We start from the raw sequence: 22,893 nt of genomic DNA on the forward strand, positions 1-22,893 counted from the left end.
TTGCACACATCCTTCATATCCTCCACATGATGCTAACGCTACACTACGTTATTGCACACATCCTTCATATCCTCCACATGATGCTAACGCTACACTACGTTATTGCACACATCCTTCATATCCTCCACATGATGCTAACGCTACACTACGTTACTGCACACATCCTTCATATCCTCCACATTATGCTAACGCTACACTACGTTACTGCACACATCCTTCATATCCTCCACATGATGCTAACGCTACACTACGTTATTGCACACATCCTTCATATCCTCCACATGATGCTAACGCTACACTACGTTATTGCACACATCCTTAATATCCTCCACATGATGCTAACGCTACACTATGTTATTGCACACATCCTTCATATCCTCCACATGATGCTAACGCTACACTATGTTATTGCACACATCCTTCATATCCTCCACATTATGCTAATGCTACACTACGTTACAGTATCTTTATTGCACAACCCTGCATGTACTCACCGACACTACCGCCGTTGCGGCGATCAGTGCTGGCAAAATGGGTTGCTCAGAATCCATTTTTAGAGTCATCAGACTAATAGTGTTGTAATGTGTGGATTCTCAGCTTTCATTTGACGTCTTGTTGGACTCTTAGTGGTGCAAACAGAAAGAGTCCAATCAGACCATGGCAGTCCTCCTGGCAGTCCTCCTGCGGGATTAATGTCTTTGAAAATAGGTAACATCTGTACCAATCAGTCCATCCCTCCGCATGGACTGTGTGGTCCAACATCATCTCTGAAAGCCTGTTTATTGGCTCTACATAGACTCAGGCTGTGTGTTCTTTTTTCTGCATTAGTGCCCTCACACTAACTTTCACTCAGGATCTTGGTTAGTGCTGTAGTGCTCTAGTCAAGTTTATTTATATAGTCAAGTCAAGTTTATTTATATAGCCCTAATTCACAAGCATGTCTCAGAGGGCTTCACAGAAAGTATGTCTAGCTGATTCTAGCTAACACACAATAACAAGAATATACAGAATAAAGATAACATTTGAACATTTGAAGAAAACAGGAGAGTGGAGGAGGGAGGGAGAGGGAGGAGGGAGGAGAGGGGGGAGGTGGGGAGAAAAAAGGAAATGTGGGGAGGTGGGAGGGCGCAGGGGAAGGAGAGCAGTGGGAATGTGAGAGAGGGGAGAGGACAGAGAGGAGGAGAGAACAGAGAAGGAGAGGTGGAAGGGTACAGGGGAGGTAGAGTAGAGGTAGGGTCTAGGGTGGAGGGAGGGAGGGAGGAGAGGGGGGAGGTGGGGAGAAAATAGGAAATGTGGAGGAGGAGAGAACAGGGGAGGAGAGATGAGGGTGCAGGGGAGGGAGAGCCAGGGTAGGGATAGGGTCTAGGGTTGAGGGAGGGGAGGGAGTAGGATACGGGCCCGGATTAGGGCGAGGGTGGGGAGAAATGGGAAATGTGGAGGAGGAGAGAACAGAGAAGGAGAGGGTGCAGGGGAGGGAGAGCAGGGGGAATGTGAGAGGGAGGAGAGGGCAGAGAGGAGGAGAGAACAGAGAAGGAGAGGTGGGAGGGCGCAGGGGAAGGAGAGCAGTGGGAATGTGAGGGTACAGGGGAGGTAGAGTAGAGGTAGGGTCTAGGGTGGAGGGAGGGAGTAGGATACGGGCCCGGATTAGGGCGAGGGTGGGGAGAAAATGGGAAATGTGGAGGAGGAAAGAACAGAGAAGGAGAGGTGGGAGGGTGCAGGGGAAGGAGAGCAGGGGGAATGTGAGAGAGGGGGGAGGACAGAGAGTAGAGGTGCAGGGGAAGGAGAGCAGGGGAAGAAGAGCAGGGGGAATGTGAGAGAGGGGGGAGGACAGAGAGTAGAGGTAGGGTCTAGGGTGGAGGGAGGGAGTAGGATACGGGCCCGGATTAGGGCGAGGGTGGGGGGAAAATGGGAAATGTGGAGGAGGAGAGGACAGAGAAGGAGAGGTGGGAGGGTGCAGGGGAAGGAGAGCAGGGGGAATGTGAGAGAGGGGGGAGGACAGAGAGGCAGAGAAGGAGGGGTGGGAGGGTGCAGGGGAAGGAGAGCAGGGGGAATGTGAGAGAAGGGAGAGCAGGAAGTGGCAGGGATTCAGGAAAATAGGGGAGAAGAGGAGGAAGAGGAAGGAGCAGAGGGGGGGAGAATGAGGAGAGAGCAGGAGAAGGGAGGGGGGGGCGGTGGGATGTGGGGGAGGAAAGAGCATGGAAAGAGAGGAGAACAAGAAGGGGGAAGAAGAGAAGAAGCGGGGAAAGGGGGAAAGAGAGGGGGGGGGGGAGAAGATCAGACAACTGACTACTCTAAGCATTAACCAGAGCTAACTGGGACATAGTATCTAGCTAATCTACAGCCTAATCTGGCCTATCCTACCCTGCTCTAGTCTGATTTTAGCCTGAACACTAACAGGTCAGCCTTAGGCTGTAGCTAATCTATCGCCTACCTAAGCTGTTCTAAACCAACCGGCAGCCCTCGACCAGTGATGAAGAGCACCGATGCCCCCCGACCCGGCCCCCGCCCACATATGGCGTGGGAGGGAAGGCCAGGCCGGGACACAGCGGCACCCCCTCACCCCCAGTGAACGCAAGAAAACCTTTCCACCATATGGATCGCCGCATGGATTGCCCCAGTGACTTGGCTGAGGAGGAACCTTGTGAGGTCGTTGTGCTAGGGGCCAATTGCTGCGGCCCAGGCGGACCCAGCCCCCACGCGACCCGCCCCCCCAGCCCCCAGCCACCAGCATAGTGACTGAGAGCGTGAGAGCGGGCCACGCGGGGGACGGGCCCACCCACCAGGCCACAGCAGCGGACCCCCGTCTGGGGACTCCCCTCCGAGACAGGCCGAGAGATGCCGGGCTAAACCATGCACAGAGTTTCCGATAATGAAACTCTGTGAATGGTTTAATATGGAAATAAAATGTACAAGAGAACAGAAAATTGAAAATGTAAAAAGAGTCCAACAGAAGGGATATAAAAATGTAATTTTTAAATTATCCTAAGATCAGGGAAGGGAGTTGAAAATCTAAAAAGTAGAGTCCAAAAAGAAATAGAAAATGCAGTCTTTAAGTGTTCGTAGGTTTAGAGAATACTAGTTAATTAACTAGGTGACAAAAAGGGTAACAAGATTGGGAGTTCCATGAGGATGATCTGAGGAATCCATGAGTCCGCGTTGGTGACATGGATTAAGAGGAGGGGAGGGGAGGATAGGAGTCGGAGGTGATGATTAAGAGGAGGGGAGGATAGGAGTTGGAGGTGATGATGAGGCGGCTGGGGGGGCGCCCCCCCCTTCCCTTAGGCAGGCAGGTGACCAGGATGATGAGGATAGGGGTTGGTGGTGGTGAAGAGCCCGGGGTGTCAGACAGTAGAAGGAGTAGCGGCAGGTGGCTAGGGCGATGACGGCCGGACCTAGGGCTGCAGCGGCGGGGGTGTACGTCAGGCCAGTGAAGGACACCTGAGGGGGAGAGAGAGAAGAGAGCGGGGGAATCTGCGCAGAGGTGGAACTAACTCTATAGACAACAATAAAATTAGGTCAAAACAAAATTTATTAGGATTTTTATTTTTTATTTTTTAGGATGACTAATACTATACTGCTAATTCAGGTCTAAGTACCACCTAACACCACTGTCAATGATTCAGCCCTGTTGATGCGGACCGTAAATCATGACCTACAACAAAATTTATTAGGATTTTTTTATTTATTTTTTTATTTTTTAGGATGACTAATACTATACTGCTAATTCAGGTCTAAGTACCACCTAACACCACTGTCAATGATTCAGCCCTGTTGATGCGGACCGTAAATCATGACCTACAACAAAATTTATTAGGATTTTATTTATTTTTTATTTTTTTTATTTTTTAGGATGACTAATACTATACTGCTAATTCAGGTCTAAGTACCACCTAACACCACTGTCAATGATTCAGCCCTGTTGATGCGGACCATTAATCATGACCTACAACAAACAAAACTAAATTAGGTCAAGTCTAAGTTTATACTGATACTGCTGGCTTGTGATTGCCCGCTCAGCAATTCAGGACTAGGTTTATTCACCAGCTATTAGATTTTGTATCTAAGCTACTGGGTCGACTGATGCCATATTATTAAATTAGGTCAAGTATAAGTTTATAATGATATTGCTGGCTTGAGACCGCCCGCTCAGCAATTCAGGATTGTATGTACTCAAGAGCTAATAAATATTTCTGGAGAATGACATCATCAAACACAACTATCAAGCACAACCAAATGATTGGGAGAATAAATGGGTTTTGAGTCTAGTTTTGAAGATTTCAATGGAGCCAGCTTCCCTAACTGACAGAGGAAGCTGGTTCCAGAGATATGGAGCACGGTAAGAAAATGCTCTGCTACCTGCTGATTTTTTCTTAATTTTAGGGACGGTAAGATAATTACCGTCCTGTGAGCGGAGAGTACGCGTGGGAACATAGGGAATGATTAGCTCAGATAAGTACGGAGGTGCGAGCCCATGCAAAGATTTATAGGTTAACAGAAGCACCTTAAAGTCTGATCTGGCCTGAATTGGGAGCCAGTGGAGGGAGATTAAGACCGGAGTTATATGATCAAACTTCTTAGTTCTAGTTAGAATTCTAGCAGCGGCGTTTTGCACGAGTTGTAATTTATTTGTGCTACAGAGTGGAAGGCCAGAGAATAAGACGTTACAGTAGTCGAGTCTAGATGAAACAAAGGCGTGTATTAAGGTTTCGGCATCCGTTGCATTTAGCAAGGGACGGATCTTTGAAATATTGCGGAGATGAAAGAAAGCTATTTTAGTGATATCCTTAATGTGAGCATCGAATGACAGAGTAGGATCAAAGGTAACACCTAGGTTTTTCACCTTTGAGTTTGGAGTAATTACGCAGTTCTCAATGTTCAGACTAAGATCAGTGAGAAATGGAAGTTGGGTTTTTGGGCCAACAACTAGTAGTTCAGTTTTGTTGGCGTTTAGTCGTAAGAAATTATTTGACATCCAGTCTGTAACAGCGATTAAGCAGGATTCAAGATTAGCGAGTTTAGAGCGATCGTCTGGTCTAATTGGTATATAAATTTGGGTATCATCGGCATAACAGTGAAAGTTAATGCCATATCTACGGAAGATTTCGCCAAGAGGCAGTAAGTAAACTCCAAAGAGTAAGGGACCCAGGACTGATCCCTGCGGTACACCAAACTTCACTGAGGAGAAAGTGGACATGATATTTTTATATGAGACACAGTGTGTCCTATCAGACAAATATGACTTTAGCCAGGATAGGGCAGTGCCCCGGATACCTACGTAGTTAGATAAGCGGTCTAGGAGGATCTTATGATCGATTGTATCGAAGGCTGCGCTTAAATCTAATAAAATGAGAAGAGAGGAGAAATTAGAGTCGGACGCAAGGAGAAGGTCATTGGTTACTTTTGTAAGAGCAGTTTCAGTACTATGGAGTGATCTAAAACCAGATTGAAAGGGATCGAGAAGTTTATTATGTGAGAGGTAGTCAGTTAATTGTGTCGAGACAACTTTTTCAAGAACTTTAGAGAGGAAGGGGAGATTTGAGATTGGCCTGAAGTTGTTAAGAACCTCAGAATCAAGGGGCAACTCTAGACCAGGGGCCGGCTGCTACCTTTATTAACAAAAACCCACCCCCCAAAAATGGCAGGGCTGGAGCCGCAAACATATTTGAGCCTTATGATTATAATGAAGGTAACACAGCCTAGAGAGGCTTTGAGCCTTATGATTATAATGAAGGTAACACAGCCTAGGGAGGCTTTGAGCCTTATGATTATAATGAAGGTAACACAGCCTAGGGAGGCTTTGAGCCTTATGATTATAATGAAGGTAACACAGCCTAGGGAGGCTTTGAGCCTTATGATTATAATGAAGGTAACACAGCCTAGGGAGGCTTTGAGCCTTATGATTATAATGAAGGTAACACAGCCTAGAGAGGCTTTGAGCCTTATGATTATAATGAAGGTAACACAGCCTAGGGAGGCTTTGAGCCTTATGATTATAATGAAGGTAACACAGCCTAGAGAGGCTTTGAGCCTTATGATTATAATGAAGGTAACACAGCCTAGGGAGGCTTTGAGCCTTATGATTATAATGAAGGTAACACAGCCTAGGGAGGCTTTGAGCCTTATGATTATAATGAAGGTAACACAGCCTAGAGAGGCTTTGAGCCTTATGATTATAATGAAGGTAACACAGCCTAGGGAGGCTTTGAGCCTTATGATTATAATGAAGGTAACTCAGCCTAGAGAGGCTTTGAGCCTTATGATTATAATGAAGGTAACACAGCCTAGGGAGGCTTTGGCAATTTTCAACCCGCTTTGTGCATCATTACCACGTCAGTAATGATGCAGATGGACAGCCTTTACCTGGTCTTCATGTTTTCCTGCACAGAGAGCTCCACACTAGAGTCTCAGTATCACACTGATGTATACTGGCATGATGTATACTGAGACTCTAGTGTGATGTATACTGAGACTCTAGTGTGATGTATACTGAGACTCTAGTGTGATGTATACTGAGACTCTAGTGTGATGTATACTGAGACTCTAGTGTGATGTATACTGAGACTCTAGTGTGATGTATACTGAGACTCCAGTGTGATGTATACTGAGACTCTAGTGTGATGTATACTGAGACTCCAGCGTGATGTATACTCAGTCTGAATCTCCTGTGTTGTGTGTTTATGATGGCAGATGGCTGGACGTGAGCGTGGCTAACCTGACATGTACCCAGTACTGGGTGCTGTACCTGCGGCTTCTCCAGGAGGCGCTGTGGCCGGGGGGGGCGCTGCCTGCTGCTCCCCCACCTCAACGCAGCCAGCGAGAGAAGGACCACAGCAAGGAACAGGCTCTGACCGGTCTGATGACACTGCTACCAGGTACACACGCGCACGCACACACACACGCACGCACACACACGCGCACACACACGCACACACACGCACACACACACGCGCGCGCACACACACGGCTTTCTATGCCTCCGCCAGTGGTAGCCAGGCTGGAGGCATTATGGATTCGGGTTGTCCGTCCGTCCGTACGTTCGTCCAATGTTTGTTAACGCAATATCTGAGGAACGCCTTCACGGAATTTCATCAAATTTGCCTCAAACATCGACTTGGACTCAAGGATGAACTGATTAGATTTTGGTGGTCAAAGGTCAAGGTCACTGTGACCTCATGAACGCCATTCGCAAGCTCATTAACACGATATCTCAGGAACGCCTTTTCATGGAATTTCTTCTAATTTGCCTCAAACATCCACTTGGACTCAAGGATGAACTGATTAGATTTTGGTGGTCAAAGTTCAAGGTCACTGTGACCTCATAAACCCCATTTCCAAGCGCTTTAACGCGATATCTCACGAACACCTTGACGGAATTGCTTCCAATTTGGCCAAAACGTCAACGACTCAAGGATGAACTGATTAGATTTCGGTGGTCAAAGCACAAAGGTTAAGGTCACTGTGACGTCACGAATGTCATTTTCAAGCTTGGTAACCATATCTCAGTATCATCTTGACGAAATTTCTTCACTTTTGGCTCAAACGTCAAAGTCTCGACAGACATGGATGTCGACTGCTCACTTGTTGGCGGAGACATACATTATATCCGCATTGCGGTAGGGGTGTGCCGATTAATCGTATAATCGATGCATCGCGATTAGTCACGTGACGATTAAAATCGATTCACAATGTTCGATTATCGATTTGCAAAAAATTGCAAAAAACTTACCGTAAATTCCGGACTATAAGCCGCACCTTTTTTCCCGTTTTTTGGCCCCTGCGGCTTATATAACGGTGCGGCTTATCTATGGATTTTTTCAAAAAAAAAAAAAAAAAAAAAAAAAATCTCTCTTTTTTAGCACTCTTTCTAACTATAAATCCTATATAACTATAATAAGTTTTAATTTCCTCTCTTGCCCTCTTTTCACCACACTGTATGACACTGTATGACACTGTGTGCACTGTAAAAAACAACACAGGTGGTGTTGTGTTATGTTGTTTTGTTGAAATGTTAATAAATGGGAGCTTCCTCAAACAGCCATCTCTTTCCCGACAATCCCCTCTGTGCATGAACCCTTACATATGGTAATTAAACATTAAAACACAAAAAAAAAAAAAAAAAAAAAAAAAAAAATACCATTAAAACACCCGCGGCTTATAGTCCGGTGCGGCTTATATAAGAAAAAAATAGTCAACTTTGCAGGTGCGGCTTATACACCGGTGCGGCTTATAGTCCGGAATTTACGGTAACTGTAAAACGAGACCAAAACCGAAGTACTGGAAACTGGAATCACTGAAGAAAGCATGCAGGGTGGCTGTAACATGTGATGCGTGGACTTCAGTCGCAACTGAAGATAATGGAGGTACATTTGTTTGTTTACTTTAATTAATGGATACTGACAAATATACCTTGCTTAAAAAAATCCTGTTTGGTGAAAAAGATGCATCGAAAATCGTGATTAATCGTAATCGTTTAATAATCGAATCGTAGCACCCTTAATCGTAATCGAATCGAATCGTGAGGTGCCTAAGGTGGCACACCCCTACATTGCGGTCATTCTAGTTTATTTCTTTCTTATCAAAGTTTTTTTCTGACCTGATGATAAATACAATACATTGGGGAAAAAAGTGATGCATCGATTATCGATGCATCGAGATGCATCGATAATCGTAATCGAATTGAATCGTAGCCCTCTGAATCGTAATCGAATCGTGAGGCCAGTGAAGATTCACAGCCCTAACCAGTGTTGGGCAAGTTACTTACAAAATGTAATATACTACATATTACTAGTTACTTTCATTTGAAAGTAATAAGTTACTTTACAATATTACTTTCTGTGTAGAGTAACTTGTTACTTATTACACTACTTTTGCATTACTTTTACCAAAACAACAGCAGCAGCAGAATGACATTGCCGCCCCGGAACCATCCCGAAAAATAATTTCAACCGCCTTGAAGTCAGTGTAAACAATCCAAAATTCTAAATGTTATTATTTTCCTTTGTTATTGTCATCTATAGTGGTTATTTGCATAAAAACAGACAGTTTGATTAGGAAATGATTGTATCTTTTTGAAATATGTGCTTTGATTTAATCAAATGTAACTCAATTTGTAACTTGAGTTACTTGACAAAGTAACTGGTATAATATTACTGAAATCCTATAAGTAATAAGTTATATTACTGAGTTACTGCTAAAAGTAATATATTACATGTAATATGTTACTTTTGTAATGAGTTACCCCCAACACTGGCCCTAACACACACACACACACACACACACACACACACACACACACACACACACACACATACACACACGTCTAAATAAAATGAACAGTTGACCTTGAGTAATTTTGTGTGACTGTGGAATGTGGTTTGCTTTGGGACTTTCATGTCTGTATCTCTGTTCTCAGACCTGGTCTCAGATCTGTTGGGCTCCGACAAATACAAAGTCAGTTGGCAGACTGCACTGGACTCCCTGCAAGACCCGTATATCAACAGGTAGGCACACACACGCGCATACACACACACACACACACACACACACACACACACACACACACACACACACACACACACACACAAACAGAGTCTTGCCTGCAGTCATACAAACAGTTTCAAGTGATTGACTCACTAAACGGTGCACACGGCTGCTGTGTCGTAACTTGTACAGACATGACATCATCCTCTGCAGCACATCAATGGCAGATATCAGATATATACATTTATATGAGGTCTACATGTACAAGGCTTTGGGAATGAAAAACCAAGTCATATTTTGACTGATTCAGAATCATTCTGCTAAATTTAACTGACCAGGGGCCAGTTGCACCAACTGGTCTTACACTGGTCTTAAGCTAAGTTGGTCGTAACTTTACGACCTAACAGCTACGCCGGTTGCACCAAGACGGCTTAAGCCTTCTTTTCACTATGACCAGGCGTAACTCCTACGCCTGGTCAGGAGGAGGCGTAGAGCCTGCCTGTTTCCGCGGAGACCTTTTTGAGTCCTTACCGTCATCGTCGTAACACAGCCAGTTCTCCGTCTTTGAAGCACGATGTTAAGATTATAACTAACTAGTTGTGTGGCTTAGCCTTCCCAAATGTTGCCGTTAATTTTTTAGAATTTAATACATAGAATTGGGAACGTTACATTCAATTTCATTCAGACTGTCTGTCTGGCTCAATCGGCGCCATTTTCCCCCCGGAGCGAGGGAGGGTGGGAGGAGGGAGGGTGTAGTGATGCACATACAGTAGTAGTGGCTGATAGAGCGTAGTGGCACAGTGACGCTCCAAGCAGGTCGCGAGGCACATTTTTGCGACATCATCCAATCAGGGTGCATTCCCTGGCAATTCACATGAACACGCATTGCTACGACCAGCATAGTTAAGACCAGACGTAAGCCGTGTTGGTGCAACAGGCGTAAATCCACTCTAAAGACTGGTCTTAACTAAGACCGACGTAGGAGTTACGACCAGGCATAGTTAAGACCAGTTGGTGCAACTGGCCCCAGGAGCCTAAAAATTCCAGTGTGCGGACTCTAGTTATTTTTCTAGTTATTTGCTTTATTTGTCCAGCACCTGCCTTATTGTAGATGTGCATGCTCTACCTTTTCTTCAGAATCATTCTGCCCCACTTTCTGGTGTGCTCGATACAATATGCAAAGCCCCAGCCACATGTACTTTAACACTGCATTTATATTACATTGGACATACGACATCCATATATTACATAATATGACACATTAATGACATGGATATATATCACTTGATGTGTATAATATGACATTGAAGTAGTAAAACAGATATGAACATTGGCCTTTCAAAGTAATCCTCTCTGATTCTATAGTGGTAGTATATATTGGGGCTGCAGAGTGTCACCCATGCAGCGATTTGAGATTACTATGAAAGCAATTAAAATGTTTAAACGGTGATCTGAGAAAAATAACCATAACATGATGCTGCATAAAATAACCATAACATGATGCTGCATAAAATAACCATAACATGATGCTGCATAAAATAACCATAACATGATGCTGCATAAAATAACCATAACATGATGCTGCATAAAATAACCATAACATGATGCTGCATAAAATAACCATAACATGATGATGCTGCATTTGGATTTTGCGACACTCGACTGTATCAACGCAGCGTAAAATAACACGGCAGCTATTTTGCTGGCTTGACCACAGTCTGATTGCAGGTAGTCTGCAGGAGAAGGGCATACAAAACTATGTGTAAGTGGATGATCACAAAAAGGTGGACAAATCATATCTGTTTGAAGTTACATTTGGCGTGAAGTTTTCTGAAGGGTTAATCTTGCGATTCGGGCAAAGTTTCAGTTAATAAATTAACTTTTTGCGTTGCGCGTCTGTCTTCCAGTCGTGTCATGCGTGGGTGGCCGTGGTTTCACCTAAACTGGGTTGTAAAAAGTATAAAGTATATACACGCGTGTATACTTTTTACACGCGTGTATACTTTTTACATGTGCTCTCTTTGCCACAATTAAGGCCGTTAGTCCAATATGAGATTCCTGAGGTCTCCAGTACGTTGTATTCTCTGTTTCCTCTCACACTTATTGAATAGAAAGGGACATTTTGACCAACATTTAGAATGGCTAGTACAGGTATGTCTACAGTGCTGCTGACCACTGGTCCTGTCCACCCCACCCAGACACCTGCTCTACTGCATATGTGACCTTCTCCTGGAGTTCCTGGTCCCTGAAATCCCTGAGGAGGACTTCCAGAGGAGCCTGCTGCAGAGCCTCTCCAAGAGCCCAGAGAATGTGCTGGCATGAGGGGGAACATCTAGACGTGTTCACCCACCGGAACACTTGAACACTTTGAGTTTTGCTCACTGATCATTCAGCACTACGCTGGTGTGGCATCAGGGCTGCTCCTGGTCTATGAAGCTCTGCCATGGGAGTGAGAGTGAATGCATCTGCTAAGCAGTGCTGTAGTCCAGACCGACATTTTCAGGACTTATGACTCGACTTGGACTTGAGCACTGATGACTGGGACTTGGAATTCGACTCGAGCATTCATGCATTCAGACTGGGAAGTGGACGAGGACTCTGACTTATTTTGATGCACTTTTTTGTTGTTGTTTTTTGTAATAGACCCTAATAATTATATATTATATAATTTGCCATACTATATTGATAGCTAATAATACTGTGACATTAAAAATGTTTGTGCCAGGGCAGCCACGTGTGTTCCACCTACATGTGGATTTACACTCATGTTCAGGTGGCTTAACTCCGGACTCCGACTCAGCGAATGGGGACTGGACTCACTCGAGACTCGACTCGGACTGGAGATATAGTGACTTGACTGCAACACTGCTGTGAGACAGAGCGCAGATTCACCGTCCCCAGTTTCAACTCCACCATTTGGACCCTAAGGTCACCCAGGTCTGTCTACAATTTAGCCCTGATGTATTGACGTATGTGGATCTTGAACATGGTGTGCTGTACACACTCAGATGCATGCACACACACACACACACACACACACACACACACACACACACACACACACACACACACATTTGAGGCAGCTTTGATGACATGAGAGCACCTGGTTTGTTTGATCCCAGAAGAACATGTGTGATGTGGCCTAGTCAAAAGAGATGGGATCTGAACATGTGTGATGTGGCCTAGTCAAAAGAGATGGGATCTGAACAGGTGTGATGTGGCCTAGTCAAAAGAGATGGGATCTGAACAGGTGTGATGTGGCCTAGTCAAAAGAGATGGGATCTGAACATGTGTGATGTGGCCTAGTCAAAAGAGATGGGATCTGAACATGTGTGATGTGGCCTATAGTCAAAAGAGATGGGATCTGAACATGTGTGATGTGGCCTAGTCAAAATCTGAACATGTGTGATGTGCCCTAGTCAAAAGAGATGGGATCTGAACATGTGTGATGTGGCCTAGTCAAAAGAGATGGGATCTGAACATGTGTGATGTGGCCTAGTCAAAAGAGATGGGATCTGAACATGTGTGATGTGGCCTAGTCAAAAGAGATGAGATCTGAACATGTGTGATGTGGCCTAGTCAAAAGAGATGGGATCTGAACATGTGTGATGTGGCCTAGTCAAAAGAGATGGGATCTGAACATGTGTGATGTGGCCTAGTCAAAAGAGATGGGATCTGAACATGTGTGATGTGGCCTAGTCAAAAGAGATGGGATCTGAACATGTGTGATGTGGCCTAGTCAAAAGAGATGGGACCTGAACATGTGTGATGTGGCCTAGTCAAAAGAGATGGGATCTGAACATGTGTGATGTGGCCTAGTCAAAAGAGATGGGATCTGAACATGTGTGATGTGGCCTAGTCAAAAGAGATGGGACCTGAACATGTGTGATGTGGCCTAGTCAAAAGAGATGGGATCTGAACATGTGTGATGTGGCCTAGTCAAAAGAGATGGGATCTGAACATGTGTGATGTGGCCTAGTCAAAAGAGATGGGACCTGAACATGTGTGATGTGGCCTAGTCAAAAGAGATGGGATCTGAACATGTGGGAAAGCCTTCTCCCATCTCCAGGTCCCGCCCCTCCCTGCTCGTCCCCCCACCCACCTGCTCTGCATTGATTTGGACTGGACTGTACTTCCTGTAGGGAGCAAACGCCTCAGGTACTGATGTCTGCACCCTAGTGGTCAGGTGGACGCAGTGCACTGTAGGGCTAACCTGACTCTGCCAGACCGCCCCCATCTGGCAGAGTCAGGTTACTGTAGGCCGGCCTGCAACTCACCATTATTTTCATTGTCGATTAATCGGTCGACTATTTTCTCAATTAGTCGTTTGGTGTAAAATGTAAAATGTCACCAAATGGTGAAAAATGATGATCACTTTCCCCCGAAGTCCAAGATGACGTCCTCAAATGTCTTCTTTTGTCCTGACCAACAGTCCACGACCCAAAGAGAATCATGATAACAAACTATCATCGAAGACTAAAGAAACCAGAAAATATGAAGCTGGAACCAGATCATGTTTGTATTTTGTTCTTCTTTAAAAATTACCCTCCAATGATTAATTGATTATAAAAATAGTTGGCGATTACATTTCTGTCCATCGACTAATGGGTGAATTGACTAATGGCTGCAGCTCTTGTACAGATCAACTCAACCTTATGATGCTTTGCACTTTATTCACAAATGTCCCCAACAACCACAGCTGGTGCCATCAGAACCACAGCTGGTGCCATCAGAACCATAGCTGGTGCCATCAGAAGGTTCTATTGGTTCTAATCTAATGTCATGTACAGCAACCGAGCTGGAAAAAGAAAAACGTCTGAAAGCGGTAGCAGTGGTTTGGGTAAACGTCGATAAACGATAAAAAAGCAACATGCTGCTACTAACCACTTCTTCTTACTGTCCATTTAACTTTAGCTACTCAGTTAGCTAACTAACGAGCTGGCATTAACGAGCTGTCATATTAGATGTATCTCAGAGTCCTCTTGGCTTTATGCATGTTGTTGAAGTGTTGGTGCACTTTGAAGAAGGTCTTTTCCCTCTGTGGCCTTCATGTTGCTAATGTGAAAGCCCAGGTCATTATTGATGTGTCATAGGCTGGCTTTGCCGATTATCAACCCACTTTGTCTCATTATAATGTCGTTAATATAAGCAGATGGGCAGTTTTTACCTTCGCTATATGTTTTCCACACAGAGAGCTCTCATTTCCTCCTCTGGTAAAACGTTCCGCTGTGACGCGGTTTACGTCACAACGGAACTGCGGAAGCGCTGCTCGAGACGCGGAATCTGTTCCAAGGCCTGTCGATTCAGCTTCCAGGGCGGCTGTTACTGTTTATTTTTTAAGTATGCGCACATCCACAGGCATGGAAAGCCTTAACGAGCCTTAAGGACTTGCAGCTGGTGGGGGCGGAGTTTCTGCAAGCAGGACAAATGGAGGATATCGCTCCGTGGAAAACATATAGCGAAGGTAAACACTGCCCATCTGCTTATATTAAAGCCCCAATCAGTAAGATTTTTAACATTTTTTACTGTAATATAAGAGCTTTTTAGTCACAGGACATGGTAGATTGACTTGTAATAGGGAGACCCTCGACTTTATTTATCCCACACCGCCCTCCATTGGCCAGCCCTGGGACTAAGCAAGTTGTCTGTCACGTCCCGTGGCAATAAAAAAGAAAAAAGAAAAGGATACGCGCATGCGCTGTACAGCGGAAGCGCTGTCTTCAGGAAAACAAGGAAGAAACTCGATTCGGATTTGCTACGAAAATGATGTTTCACGGAACTATGGATTATTATTTCATCACGTGGTGAGTACCCGATGTCACAACATGTACATAGAGCTTTCTGGCGCTGTGTTTTGTTGACTTTGAACGGCGATATCGTTATCGATACTATTGGACCCAGAGGGCGCAGTTTCTCCAATAGCAAAACTTGGAAAACTTACTGAATGGGGCTTTAACGACATGAATGATACAAAGTTTTTTTAATAATCGACAAAGCCGTCCTTTAACACACACCTGCAGCCGGTGGTAGAAGTTCCAATGAAGGCAGTTTTAGTAGCTCAGACAACTTGATGTCTTTAAGCCTGAGACTCAGAGGTGAGGTCAGGCCACAATATCCTCTCCGTCCCACTGTTGTTACACTCATCCTGATTGGATGCTCTCCTCCTGCTCTTAAACTTTCTTTCTTGTGTTTTCCCTGTTCCATTCCATTGTGATCACATTTGATTTTTGTCTATTTATTTTCCTGATTGTAAATTATTTGTTTTCGTTTCTGTCCATGAGTGCAATTTGATCATCTTTATAGCGTATAGTGATTCTGCCTTACAAGATGACTTGATGAAGTTTGGTCTGTCTGATGACCATGCCTTAGTTACTAAGCAGTTAGTAGAACATTAGCAGTCTGTTGTTGTTGTTGTTACCATGTGTTATTTTTATGTTGTCAAATAGTGATGAATGTTCTGAAGTTGTTGTGTTGTCGGATCTCTGATTTAACCTTGACAGAATTGTTGTGAGTAGACGTCTGCCCATGAAGGAATTCTAACATCTCAAATCACAAAAATATATATACATACTGTTGATAGTCACACTTAACGCTTATTGTTATTATCTACCCCTATTTTCTCTCAGCTCCTCTCCTCCTTTTGTTTCTCATCACTTTTTCAGATGTTAGAAATGCTGGCAGGAATATTAACAGCTTTACAATCTACTGAATCTAGAGTTTGCTTTAAAAACACAATGAAGCCTGTGCTGTGATAATGCAAAGCTTTCAAACAACCATGCCTGGATTTCCTGAATGTTGTGTAATGACTGTCCTGGTTATTTATTGTTATTCAAATAATTGTATTGATTTTCACATGTTGTACAATCACAATGGTACTCCGTACTCCAGACACTGATTACAATCAAAACATTCAAATTAAAGAACAGGACAAAGATGCAAATACAAATGTTGGCTGTCCTGGTTATTTGGCAGTTTTAGTGCTTTTGTCTTACCTTCTATCAGATGGTGTGTCCTACCCCCACACACACACACAGTCGATGGTATTTCTGCATAGTGTGACTTGTGAACGTGGCTTTGTTCTGAACATGTAAACCAGAGGTGTCAAACTCATTTTAGTTCATCTTCACCACAGACGGAGACAACAACAAAAAACAGCGTGTTTTTCACATGTCACCACTGTAAATAAACAGATCAAAGATAATAGCAATGAGAAAGTGAAGTTCCTCTGAGATCCGCTGCACTAAACAGCCGTGTGACGCGTGTGTGAGCTTTGGTTCCAGATGGGTTTCTGTTGCTTGCAGGTCCCACAATGCAACAGTGAGGAGGGGGGTTTAGCATACGAACCAACGGATTTCATCCGCCATTCATTTTTCCATAGACATTTTGTAAAATGCCAAACCAAGCGATTCAGTTATATTTCGAATCAGCAAAGACCAATAGAACATTTCACTCGGAACAAAACTTAAAAACAAAACATCTGGTTTATTCTATTTTTTTTTATCCGCAATAAAGTCTCAATAAATTTAAAGTCTTGTTTCAGGTCTGATTCACAGGCTGATCTACATGGATGCTGATTTTCCTCAACAAGTTATGCAACATGCGACTTACAGTACATAGCAAAACACACACACACACAGCTGAAACGGTCTCTGAGGACATAGCTGGATGTCTGAGTAGTCTCTCAAGTCAGTCTATCTCTTCCACAGTCTGAATGCTCCAGAGACAGTCTGTACTCTTCCGCCCATTAACATTTGGCCAGAGAAAGTTGTCATCTTCCAAAGGAAAAAAAACACTCCAGACCGGAAGTGCAATGGTATTCAACCAATGACGACACATGTTCACCAAAATAAATATAAAGAATTTCTTGTCCAATTTCCATTTCTTCTCCGCAGCTAGTAGATGTGTGTGTGTGGGGGGGGGGGTGGCATACTCGGGCATAGTATCACAATATTTTGCTTGGCAATATTGTATCGATAGACAGACGCCAACAAGTATCGATCTTTTAATATATTGCGACTTGAGTATCGTGTTGTGGGGCCTCTGGTGATGCTCACCCTTACATCTTCTGTATGAGTTTTCCTTTGGGGACATAATAGTTAAATATTAGTTAAATGAATAGTAAAAAGGTAATACATGTAAATATGCAAATTATGTTATCAACAATACTCAGCACAGCGCAAAAAAAATTAAAATCACAATAATATGGTATTGTGACTTACACTGTAAATCTGGGCATGGGGCTAGCAACCCCACCCTGTAAGAACCCACTTGCTACAGAAACTGCAATCACAGTCTGGAGCCTGTTGGCATTGTGTGGTTGTGGCCCCACTTAGGAGTATAGAGAGAAGAAGGAGGAGACTTAAATATCTCGATAAGTGAGATATAGCCTCTGGTGAGGCTAGCTAGCTAAGATTCCACTAGTTTGTTTTCCAGCTGGAGCTATGAATGGCCTGCACAGGGGACAGGGAATGAGGGAATGAGCAGATATCCTGCCTTATTTTGACCAGCTTTGAGAGCTGCTGAAGTAGGCTACAGACGGGGAGGTGGGAGCAGGAGCCGGCTGTCTTGAGAAAGTCATGTTTGAGTTCACTTTCCTTACAGGGTGGGGATTTTGTCACTTTAGGGGCATGGCCACTTGGCCTTCGAGGTCTTTTTTTTTTAGGGCACAAGGTCACATGCCAGGGCACAAAGGCCATTGTTCTATTGACATCGTGAAGAGTGATTTTTCTGAAATGTGTGTTAAAATGAGCCAATGACACATCCTTCACATAGGGCAGCTACATTAAACTGAGACCACTGATGCTTTTAAAGTAACTGACCATAGCAGGTTGGTAGCAGGGCACTGCCAAGGTGGCCTTAGAGACCTCAGGGCATCACGGCCAGTGGGAGGGGTAATGGAGGCCATGGCCTCTGTGTGATTCCCACCCTGCTCCCTTAGATTCTAAGTTGAGTTTCATCCTTCTAAGGCTTAGAAGGATGAAACTCAACTGTTGCCTAAGCTTTAGGTGACCAGATCCCAGCAAACCAAATGTGGGGAAAAGAGCATGTAAGGTAGGCTGAGTAGTGCTGCCTGCAACTAACAATATTTTAATTATCGATTAATCTGTCAATTATCGCTTGGTCTAAAACGTCACCGAGTGCTGAAAAATGGCAATAATTTCCCCCCCAAAGCCCAACATGATGTCTTCTTTTATCCTGACCAACAGTCCACAACCCAAAGAGTCTGCCATAGAAGACTAAAACATCAGAAAGCCAGAACAAGAGAAAACGTTTTTTTATTAGTCTCTCTCTCTCTCCCTCTCTCTCTCTCTCTCCCTCTCTCTCTCTCCCCCCCTCTCTCTCTCTGTGGTTTGGTTTTTGAAAACTAGAGCCAATCAAAATGCGGGACATCATCTCAATATGTGGGACATGTGGAAAGGCATGAAAATGCTGAATAGTCTGACATCTGCTCACCCTACCGTACGTTTTTTTTTTTCGGATTTCCCCCCCATTTTCTCCCCAATTGTACTTGGGCCAATTCCCCTTGCTGCCCCGGTCGCTGCCCCCTCTGCCGTTCTGGGGAGAGCCGTAGACACACATGCTTCCTCCGCTACATGTGCCAGACGCTTCTTTTCACCTGACGGCGGGGAGCTTCACCGGCAGGACGTAGCACGCTATTCCCACCAGTTCCCTTCTGCCCCGAACAGGCATCCCGGCCGACCAGAGGAGGCAATAGTTGAATGAGTTTGTGTGAGGGTGATCACAAAACTCTCATGAACACAAATCCAACCCATCATGTCCAAGATCACTTAACAAATTCTGCTTTGGAGTGTGTGCTCATGTTGAGCTGGCTATGACCTGCTGGCTGGTAATGCCAGGCTGGGGAGCAGGCTATTTGCTGGTAATGCCAGGCTGGGGAGCAGGCTATTTGCTGGTAATGCCAGGCTGGGGGGTAGGCTATTTGCTGGTAATGCCAGGCTGGGGAGCAGGCTATTTGCTGGTAATGCCAGGCTGGGGAGCAGGCTATTTGCTGGTAATGCCAGGCTAGGGAGAAGGCTATTTGCTGGTAATTCCATACTGCAGAGCAAGCTATTCGCTGACCATAACAGGCTGGGGAGCAGGCTATTTGCTGGTAATGCCAGGCTGGGCAGAAGACTATTTGCTGGTAATGCCAGGCTGGGGAGCAGGCTATTTGCTGGTAGCCTAATGCCATGCTGGGGAGCAGACTATTTGCTGGTAGTCCCAGGCTGGGGAGCAGGCTATTTGCTGGTAAAGCCATGCTGGGGAGCAGGCTATTTGCTGGTAATGCCAGGCTGGGGACGAGGCTATTTGCTGGTAATGCCAGGCTGGGGAGCAGCAGTGTGCTTGGAACTCAAAGATTTACCAAATGAAATAATGTAGGCCATGATGATTCTAAATTGCTAATTAGGCCAATTAAAGGAGGGGATCTATAGTTAGAGGTGTGAGTAATAACAGACACATGGCACTGTGCTACACCACAGCGCCCTCTACTGGTGACTAGTACATTCTCATAGGTCAAACTGCACCACTAAAACCTCACAATTTCATTAAAAAAAAGGATTTTCCTCATTTGACTTGCATGTTTTTTTTAACTACTGATGTTTTATTGACTGCATGCTGCACTTTGTAACTTTAAAATTACGAGGTTTATTTAATTGCTTACACTGTCATATTTATAGGCTGATTTTCAATCTAGTCTCACAAGAAAATAAGCCGACATGGCTTTACTATAGCTGTGTGAGAGAGAGCACCTCCTCTTTATCCCTGGGTCTGCAATCACTTCCATTCATCCATTGGTCCCTAGAGGGCGCTGCAACCAAACAGTTGATATAGTGTCTACCCTCAGAGAGACCACAGGGAGGCACTGCAAGGCAAACTGCTGGGATCCACCTGTTAGTCCCACTGCTTTCACCAGCCTCATGTCACAGAGGCATGTAGTCAAGGTAAAGCATCTAAGCTCAGCCTTATGTAAGTTATATGAAGATAGGCTCATTAAGGGGGAATCTCCCTAAACTGTACTAAAACAACAACAACAAAACCAACAACTGTACAACTGAACTGACACCGAGTAAAGTGTAGGTGTGTTTGATTTAGGGACTATAGGCAGGCCAATCCTCACGAGGGGGTGTAGGAAAATGCTAAATTCATAGGTTCGCAGACTTCTTGCTCACAAACCACAGGTGATTTTAATCAGTTATTCTCATTAAATGTAATTACCTACCTAAACTACATGACTCAAAGTAAATTTAGTTCACTATTGAAAAAGCTACTGATTTGAATGTAGTTAAACTACCACGCAGCTACTAGTTAAACTACATGTTAACTACTACCCATCACTGCATTTCAACCAATTCCAACACATTAAGTATTATACGCACGCACGCACACACACACACACACACACACACACACACACACACACACACACACACACACACACACACACACACACATATATACACACACATTATATATATATATATATATATATATATATATATATATATATATATATATATATATATATATATATATATATATATACACATATATATATAAACCCACATGTGTATATATACACATATCTATCTTTTCTCTAGCTTTAGAAATGAGGCCGCTAGAGCTTCTGAAAGACAGTCATGTCGGCCGTGGACGAGGGACAGCACATCGGGGACATTTTCGGGGACAGCTCACCAAAAACAGGGACTGTCCCTGAAAAGAGGGGACGTCTGGTCACCTTAAGTCGCAGTTCAGCCAGCTGTTTGTTGGTGAGCAAACCAGTAGCTCTCTGCCTGGCTGTCGCAGTGCAGTCAAACACAGCTCTGTGTATCTGTAAGGATCCTCTTCTAAGTCATTATCGTTGCCTCTCTTAATTGTCTTGTTTGCCGCTGTTTCAGCGCTGAGCTCTGTGATGTGAGGCTGGGGAAATCAGACCGCAGAAGAGATCTTTTCAAGGAATGGGCTGATTTAATAGAGTTGCTTGCAGAGATGTGTACTTGAGACTTGCACCCCATTTACACCTGTTTTTTTAAATGTGACGTGTATCAGGATCACTTATCTCAGGGCTGTCAAACTCATTTTAGTTCACGGGCCACATGAGACCCAATGTGGTCTCAAGTGGGCCAGACAAAGAAAATCAATAATAACCTATGAATGACAAAACCTCAAAATGTTCCTGTTTGTTTTAGTGTAAAGAATTACAAGTACAGGGGGCATGGTGGCGCAGTGGTAAGCGCTGTCGCCTCACAGCTCGAAGGTCCTGGGTTCGATTCCCACCTAGGACGCTGTGAACACTGAAGGAATGCGTGCCGTCCGCATGTCCTCGAGTGCCCACCGCCCGGGTGGGGTCGTCAAAAGGGCCTTTCTGTGTGGAGTTTGCATCTTCTCCCCGTGCCTCCCGGGGGTTTCCTTCGTATAGGAACCCACTTCACCAAAAACATGCAATATCCTGGTTGCTAATGTGGTTCCTCCTCTGGTCGTTAAGGGCGCCTGTTCAGAGGGAGGGGAACTGGTTGGAATAGCGTGAATCTCCCACGTGCTATGTCCTACCGGTGAAGCTTCCTCTGTCAGGTGAAAAGAAGCGGCTGGCTAACTGCCCATGTCTCGGAGGAAGCATGGAGCCAGTTTCAGCTCTCCCCAGATCGGCAGAGGGTGGAGCAGCAACCAGGATAAATAAATTAAATTACCACTAATGGGTATTCTGCATTTGGACAGAATGTATCTGCGGCCAGATGGGAGCAACTCAAACTCCAGAGTCAGAGAGGGTGGCTAGGGTCTGACTGTGCCTTTTTCACTTTGCACAGGTCATTTAGAGTATTGTGAGCCATTTTGCTGCACACCTTCACAATACTCTGCAGTCACTTCTTATTCTTCCTTTTTTTAAGATTATTTCGCCTTTATTTTTTTATATAGGACAGTAGGCAGACAGGAAAGGTGGGGAGAGAGAGAGGGGGTGAGATGCAGCAAACTCGAACCCGGGTGAAGGGCCGAGCCTTCGTGGTGTGCGTGCTACCAGGTGAGCTGCCAGGACGCACAAGTTCTTATTCTTGAGGGTAAGAGACCCATACCAGCTCACAAACGAGAATGTAAGAACTGATTCAATAAAACAAGAATAAAACATTTTCATAAAAGTCCTGTCGACATTAAAATGTCGTAGCTTACGATAAAAAAAACATGCGCTGGTGTGCTTTCCGACACACAGCAGCATCTACATGAAGCTCGAAGGTCAGCTTATCATCTATTATAGTGCCGAGGTATTTGTACTGCTGCACAACCTGGACAGCCTGCTCATTAATAATGACAGAGAGGTTCTTTCTGAAGTCGATGTCTTTGGTCTCGGACACATTGATATCTAAGAAGGACGACTGCAACTGTGCAATTCTCTATAGTCGAGGGTAATGGAAATAGTTGACC

General features: G+C 44.5%; 1 protein-coding gene across 1 annotated transcript in view; it reads left to right on the forward strand.

Annotated features, from left to right (window-relative positions):
* snx19b (sorting nexin 19b) overlaps positions 1-11,802 on the forward strand; it is a gene marked incomplete at both ends in the record, with an annotated part of 60,536 nt that extends 48,734 nt beyond the window's left edge. Inside the window, 3 exons of the mRNA XM_083637149.1 lie at positions 6,688-6,872; positions 9,413-9,500; positions 11,679-11,802. Of these exons, the coding sequence (XP_083493275.1) occupies positions 6,688-6,872; positions 9,413-9,500; positions 11,679-11,802 (397 nt within the window). The remainder of the gene's footprint in view (positions 1-6,687; positions 6,873-9,412; positions 9,501-11,678) is intronic.
* Between the last annotated feature and the right edge of the window lie 11,091 nt (positions 11,803-22,893).

The sequence above is a fragment of the Poromitra crassiceps genome, assembly GCF_964638095.1.
Source record: "Poromitra crassiceps genome assembly, chromosome: 5".
Lineage (NCBI taxonomy): Eukaryota > Metazoa > Chordata > Actinopteri > Beryciformes > Melamphaidae > Poromitra > Poromitra crassiceps.